Here is a 7,786-nt window from a genome sequence, read left to right on the forward strand (position 1 = left end):
GGGCATTTCAGCAAAGTCAACCTGCCAAGCCTCTCCTGGGTACTTGGCTGTCCTGAGTCTAGTCGGGGGTCCCTTGTGGATAGGAGGCTTTGGGTTGGTTTGCAGACATTTGGGGGAGTTGGCAAGAACATGCTGGACCATGGCACGGAGTCCCTGATTACAATAGCGTGATTGGAGCCAGTTTGTCTTTGATTCCCATGTGGGATGCTCTGTGCACCCTTTGTACTAAAGCAAAAAGTCCTTCAGATGGGAGCTGAATTTGATCTCCCACTGCCTACCAGCCTTCGACCCACCTCCCCCCTTTTTCAAGAACATCTTTACTGCTGTAAAGAATTGGGTCTGCTTCGCAAGGGTCGACTAGGGCGAGGGGGAGAGCGGTTTAGGAGCTGGGGGCAGGAGGGCGGCTTTGTGTGCCCAGTGATCCGCAGCGCAGTTGCCCTGGGAAACGTTTGAGCTGTCCGCTGGATGGCTGGGGCAGTGCAGAACCGTAAGGGAAGAGAGGAGCCAGAGAACATCCATCAGTTCTGCAAGCAGGGGCTTCATCTTTAGGAGCTTGCCATCCGCACCTCGAAATGCACACTGTTTCCATAGGGCAGCCTGAGAGGGGGGCTGCCAGAAAGGCATAACAGCTGTCTAAGTAGAGTGTGGCTGAGTTTCCCTCGGCTAGGTAGCAGGCTTGGATGAGGGCAAACAATTCCACTGTCTGGGGTGATCAGGGGGGAGGGAAAGTACACAGTTCAAAGGAGGAATGCAGAACAGCCAAGCCGGTGTGGAGAGTTCCATTGAGGACGTAAGAAGTCCCATCTGTCCAAAGGACAACTTCACAGTCAGGGGATAGGATCACACCGGAGATCGAGGAGCCCCCCCTTTCACCCAGCGGCTAGTAAAAAAAAACTTCCATGCAATCCTAAGCGGGGAGGGAATTCTGTCCTTTAGCATCTGGGGCTCCTGGCTGAGCTTGCATTGGGAAAAGGGTGGCTGGATACAGGCGCTCGGAGCGGGTGAGGGAAATTCCTGCCTGTTCCAGGAGAATTGCCATTTATTTGGAGAGGCGATTAGATGCAGCCCAGACGGGAGCCTTTCATTCGAGGAGGGATCGCACGGAGTGGGGGCAGTGGACTTCTAGGGATCTTCCTAGGGTGATTCTGAGAACCTGCACCAGGAGGGCAGTTGCTGCCGCTGCTCTTACACACGCCGGCCAGTCCCAGGCAACACGATCAAGGCATTTGGAGGGATAGGCGATTGGCCGGGGGATGGAAGCAAGGCATTGAGCGAGTAGACCCACTGCACACCCAGAGTTCTCAGTGACAAAGCGGAGGAAAGGTCTTTGAGGATCAGGAAGAGCAAGAGCCACGGCTCTAAGAAGAGCTGAGCGCAGGGAATCTCAAGCATCATGGTGAATCTGTGTCCAGTCCCAAGCTTGATCTACTCTAAGGAGTTCGTAGAGGGGTTGTGCTAAAACTGAGAAGGAGGGAATCCAGACCCTGGAGACTGTTAAGGGTTGGAATTCCAGAGCAGAGTCATCGAACTCAGCCATCTGATAGGAAAGTGTCTGCTGGGAAGGAGCAGCATTGGAGATGAATGAGTTAACAGAGCCAGCAGAGGGATTTTCCCTCTGAGAAGCGCAGCCCGAGCCGAGCCGGCACTCCATGAGGCCAAGAGGGGGTGGCTGAAAAGAGTGAGAGGGCGGCCCAGGGAAGGATCCCAATCCGTTGGTGAAGCTTACTGCGGGCATTGATTTGTCCAGGGGCTGTGGCCTCTGCAAAAGGAGCACTGATTCTTGCTTGGGGTGGATCCCTCCCTTCCTCTTCTTCCCCTCCCTCTGGCTTGGATGAACGGGTTGGAAGGGAAATTGTTGTGGATCGCGGCTGCCAAAAGGGTCGCTTGCCGCTGCATTTCCTCATCTTCCTTCTTTTCCCCGCTCCCCCCCTTCGGTTATAAAGTTCATAAGCAGACTGCATCAAAAGCTGAGCTGTGGGAGCTTGGAGACGGCAAGTTCTGCGGGGGGGGGGATTGGGGATTGGGGCCAAGCCCTGGTAGGATTTCAATTTGCAGCGACTTCTTCTTCTCATAGCGTAGTAGCTGCTTTGAAAACTTGTCTGGCAAAGCTGCCAGAAGGGCATGGAGATCTGAAACTGTGGTTTTCTGGGTGGCCCGATCCTTTGCACTAGAAAGCGGGGATGAGGATGAGGTGGAGGGGCTGCCAAGTGTCAAGACTTTCCGAGAAAGAGGCGGGGTGGAGGTCTGAACAGGGGCATCCACAGGCGAGCCAGCCTCCAGGAGCTGAAGCTCTGAGCTGGAGCAAGGCGTCTGCTGAGGGGAGAGGGCCCGATCCGCAGACAGGCGGGGGGGGGAATGGTGCGCTCTGGCGCGGCCAGGCTGCTGCAGGCGCTCCGGCTGAGAAGGAGGAGTCGTCCCTTGGCACCTTGAGTTGCTCGTCGTGCAAGGAAGCAGGGGAGGGCAGCGGAGCGGGGGGGGGGGTAATCCTCTTCTTCCGCGTCTTCTGGAGACACGACCTTCAGAGGTTTACAAATCACGACAAAGCCAGGGATGCTCCTGAGGGAGGCACCCGAGGCCAGAATGAGCTGCCAGTTGGGGGGTTGTCTCGGAGAGCCCAAAAAGGGGCAAGGTAGCCTTTTTCGTGGTACTTCCCTTGCTTGGACAGAAAGAGATCTAAAAAAGGGGGGGACGAGTAGGATCCAAAGATCCAGTAGCCGGGGAGGATTTCCCCTCTGCTAGTGTATATCGTGGCTAAGCCACCTCATAGGAGAACACGAACAACTTTATAGAAAGCCCATGATTAGCTCTGAGAGTATTCCAAGTCTTACAAACACATTTTAAAAGGGGCCAGAAAACTCACTCTGGTTGTGCCCCATGCTTTAACTCCAGAAATTTTGCACCTCGTCAGGCGGACACGAATTAAGACCCTCTACTCTCTGGAAGGGAGAACGTGCCTTTTCCATCACTGTTAAAGCTTCCTACCTAACTTTTCTCTTGTGTGCGTAACAGGGGCCAGGAGCTAAGGCAGCAGACAATCACACAGCGGACAATCACACAGACATGAGACACAGGGAAAAGGGAGTGATGAGAAGTGGGGGCTGCATACTAGAGTCAAAGGAATCTCAGACAGAAATCAGTTTTCCTGCCCACACATGCAGCCTTCACATACAACCAGCACACTATATCAAAATTTCACCAAAATACTCACACTTGCATGAGTCAAAGGAGCTCTTCTCTTGATCGCATGCGCAGGTAAACTTCCAAGGGGCAGCATTTGAGGGGCGTGCTATGGAATCTGCCTCCTGCCTGGGGCGAGCAGACGCCGTCTCTCCCCGCTGAAAGAGCAGGGTGCGCGCTGAGAGGGGTGTCGCCCACGGGAGGTGGTTTCAACCATGCCAGTCTCACAAAGGCCCGCGGGGCGTAAAAGCACCCTCACGTCCCAACTTTTTGTGGCTTCTCAAAAAGTTAAGGAGACTGATCCCTTGAGAAAACACACGTTGGGGGCCAAAATGTAATGTTCTACTGCCTTATTGAATTAATATTCAATCACAATAAAACAGTTGGAAGCTGAAGAATCAAAGCAGGTTATTTTATTGGCCAATATAATAAAATGCTGGTGAAAATTGCCTAAAGCGCAGAGCAATTTCCACACACATCAAAGGATTGCAAGCATGGATATAGACTTTGATAATGGGTGGTTACAGAAGCGAAATACACACGTCAGACTGACCTGTCCAATATTGCTTTTGGACGTATAAGCAATTATTTGCATATCCAATAGAAAATGCTCTTCAAGGCGTTGCCTAATGGTTAATGAGGAGGCACAGCTTCACATTCCAAGATGACATGTCTTGTCTTAAATCAAAGCTCCAGGCTTAATTAAACAACCTGCCTGTACCAAGAGGGAATGACCTCACCTAGTCAGCTGCCTGCAAACTGCTTGCTGGGTCACTCTGACCCAGGCTCCTCAGCAATGAATATAGCTTGACCAAAGTACATGTTACCCATAATGCAAAGTGATTCTAGACTTGTACATAAGAATCTATATATGTGTGTGTGTGTTATGCTATGTGAATATGCATATATGTGACAGCATATATGTTTTCTCTATAAACTAAGTTAATTAGGGCACTACACAAGTAGGGTTGCCAACCTCCAGGTAGTAGCTGGAGATCTCCTGCTATTACAATTGATCTCCAGCTGATAGCAATCAGTTTCCCTGGAGAAAATGGCCGCTTTGGCAATTGGACTATTTGGCATTGAAGTCCTTCCCCTCCCCAAACCCCACCCTCCTCGAGCTCTGCCCCGAAAACCTCCCACCAGTGGTGAAGAGTGACCTGTCAACTCTAGGGGCAAGGACTCCTGAATAGGTTTACCAACCTCCAGGCGGTAGCTGGAGATCTCCTGGGATTACAACTGATCTCCCCGCAATAGAGATCAGTTCACCTGGAGAAATCAGCCTCTTTGGAAGGTGGACTCTATGGCATTATACCCCATTGAAGCCCTTCCCCTCCCAAACCCTGCCCTCCTCAGGCTCTGCCCCAAAATCTCCAGGTACTTCCCAAGCTGGAGCTGGCAACCCTACTCCTGAGCAATACAAACGTGTGTGTGTGTGTGTGTGTGTGTGTGTGTGTGTGTGTGTGTGTGTGTGTGAAAGCAAGCTGGGATTGTGGGCAGTTGGGACAGATTCCAGGCCTGGGAAGGGGTGAGGAAATGCAACCCAGAATCCCTGCTTTTGTGTCTGTTACTGGCATAGGAGATCTAGGAGCAGAGAGAATATTTTTTGAAGACAAAATCAGGCAGCTCATGATGTGCAAATCAGGTTACTTCTTTCTTTCTTTACAACAGTGACCTCCGATATTGTGTCCATGGGACACAATAGAGTCCAATTGCAAAGTGGCCATTTTCTCCAAGTGAACTGGTCTCTATCTGCTGGAGATCAGTTGTAATAGCAGGAGATCTCCAGCTAGTACCTGGAGGTTGGCAACCCTACTCCACCCCCCAAAAATCTCCAGGTATTTCCCAACCCAGAGCTGGCAACCCTAGTCACGGCGCTTGCTGATCCAAATTATGGCACTGGCTTTCTTCTTCCACAAAATGTCGAGCTGGTCCTGGCTTCCTTCCGCCTCTCTGGAGCAAGCTGTGCTTCAGACAGCATCACTTTTGTGTAGGGTTGCCAACCTCCAGGTACTAACAAGAAGAACAGCACAAGCTCCAATTTCAAAATACAAAATATATATAGTCACAACCAATGTTCAATAGTCAAAGGACTTGCACATCATATACACAAAATACAACTGTACCATAGATGTATAAAGAGTTCAAAACCAAAAGGTAAGTGGAAACATATCCAAATAGTCTTAATGGTTACAAAAAATTCAAACAGTCAATGGCTCATAGAAACCCCAAAGGTCTATTCCCAAAGATGGCAAGCACAAAGGAGAAGGGCTTTCTAATATGGGGTTGATCATGCGCAGTAGAGGTGATAGAAGCAATTCCAATACCAGCAATGCTGCTCATGTGCAGTAACTGGTAGTTAGATAGTGCGCAATAGGAACTGCTGAAGGAACTCAGTTGCCCATAGCAGTGCAGTGCAGAGGGGAGGTTAATTGGTACGTGGACTCTGGATTGTGTTCACGTTTCACTTGAAAGCTTCATCAGCCTGGGGGGAGGAATGTGCAAGGGAAAAGCAGCTCTTCAAAGTCTGGAATAAAATTCTGATAGTTTCCACCAAATTTGCCAGCATGGTGCCATAGCTTGATCTATTGTACGTTAGTGAACCACACTGTTGAAGGGGCCCACCTCTAGCGTCCCCCGCTGCTCCCTTGCCCCCCTAGGTAATCCCACCCCCCCCCAGGGGGTGGTACTGCCAACTTTGGGAACAGCTGCTCTAGAATGTCTCTGGTATTTCTTTGATAAGCAAGAAATTTAAAATCTACCTCCATTCCTTTCTTCTGTATTTCTGGTTTCCTGCAGACAAATGGATATCTCTTCCCAAGCATACGAAGATGCAAAGAACACCACCAACAGCACGGAGTGTCATTTACAGAAGTCACACTTGGCCATTCCTGTCCTCCTAGGGATTCTGTCTGTTGGTTGCCTGGTCTTCAACAGCATCAGCCTGTGGATCTTCTGGTTCAGGTTCAAGCGCTGGAACTCCAGCATCATGCTGCAGTTCAACCTTGCCTTGGTGGACGCTAGCATCCTTCCCATCACCCCTCTGACGGTGACCTATTTTGTTCTGGACAATCACTGGCCCTTTGGGGAGTTCCTCTGCCAGTTCCAAGCCTTCATGATCTACACCCACCTCTATGGCAGCATCTACTTCCTGACGCTCATCAGCGTCCACCGGTACCAAGCCATAGTTCATTACAATGCCAAGTCCCTCTGGAGGAAAAAGACCTTCTGGAAGAAACTCATTTGGTTCTTCTGGGCCCTTCTCATTCTACAAGGGTTGCCGTTGTTCTTCCTCATCAAGACATTGGACTCAGATGGCAGCATAAGGTGCCTGACTGCCTACCAGTCAGAGCTGTCCCACGTATTCCTCATCTGCAGCATTGTTCTATTGCTCCTTTGTTTTCTCCTACCCTTTTGCATCTCCATGGCTTCCTATGTGATGTTGGGGGTCTACATTGCCAAAATCAGCGAAGGCACGTTCCGAGGTCGAGTGATAAAGACCAAATCCATACAAATGATCATAGTTGCTCTGGTTATCTTCGCCATTGGCTTCATGCCCTTCCATGTCTGCAGCCCGCTGGCGACCATTCTGAAACATTACAAGATGCCCTGCAAATTGCTGCACCGCATAGAAATCGGCTATTACATTTCATTTGTCTTCACCATAGTCAACTGTTGCCTAGATCCTGTCATCTACAATTTTGCCAGTGAGAATTTTAACAGGTGCTTTTCCAAAACTCTAAGAAGATTCTTCTCCTCAAAGGGAGAAAAACACTCCTCAGAAAATGTTTGGTAAGTAATTAAAGATGAGGAGAAACAAGGCTAGGTAAAAATATCAGCAAAGGAAGAAGTAAGAAAATCCCTGGTGCTGAATTACATCCTGGGATTGGGCTTCTCTAAGGGGGCCGCATCGTATACTACGTTTGTAAAACACAAAAGAGCTTGGCACAGCCATAAATACAATTATTTCAGGGCTGCTTTTTTTGAGGTGCTTATCAGAGCTTTAATCTGTATTTGAAAAAAAATATCTGTCCTTGGTAGGGATACTTCTGAATTTTCTCCTGATCCAAACTTCTGCCTAGATTTTGGAGTACCAAGTTAAACTGATCTTGTTTCCAAAGTGAAACTGATGTATTAGGATTCTTCCACTGTTTTATTTGGGTATAACCTATGTGAATTATGTGAGAAATTTGCTATGATTTCAGTTCATTCGTCCGTCTCCCAACCATTATTGACACACACATGCCCTGATAAACACTTTACAGAAGCAGTCCCAACACTATTGAATGTATGGCCGTGTCAAGCTTTTTGTGCGTGTGTGGTGTTTTATATATGCACAGGGGTGCTTGTTTATCAGTACAGAGTGCCTGTCTTCTGTTCCCCAGGGGTTAAAGCAGCCTTAGCTTGGGGATTTCCAATCTAGGAAATGGCATGGGGGCAGGGGGGTTAACCTCTGCACCCACCCACCCCCAGCTGCCTTTCGCATGGGTATCCCACGTCATGTGTGGTTTACCCTTAAGAAGTTCCTGATCAAATTTAAAAATCACGGTAGAACAGTCCTGAGTACGGGGAGGCGTTGATGTCTTAAATAGACTGGCCCCAGTCTGTT

At 49.4% G+C, this 7,786-nt stretch overlaps 1 protein-coding gene across 1 annotated transcript; it reads left to right on the forward strand.

Annotated features, from left to right (window-relative positions):
• The first annotated feature begins 5,980 nt into the window (after positions 1-5,980).
• Positions 5,981-6,973, forward strand: LOC130486848 (P2Y purinoceptor 2-like). The gene has a single exon (XM_056860148.1). The coding sequence runs from the start codon at positions 5,981-5,983 to the stop codon at positions 6,971-6,973; it is 993 nt and encodes a 330-aa protein (XP_056716126.1).
• The last annotated feature ends 813 nt before the right edge of the window (positions 6,974-7,786 follow it).

Source organism: Euleptes europaea, chromosome 14 (assembly GCF_029931775.1).
Source record: "Euleptes europaea isolate rEulEur1 chromosome 14, rEulEur1.hap1, whole genome shotgun sequence".
In the NCBI taxonomy this organism is placed as follows: Eukaryota; Metazoa; Chordata; class Lepidosauria; order Squamata; family Sphaerodactylidae; genus Euleptes; species Euleptes europaea.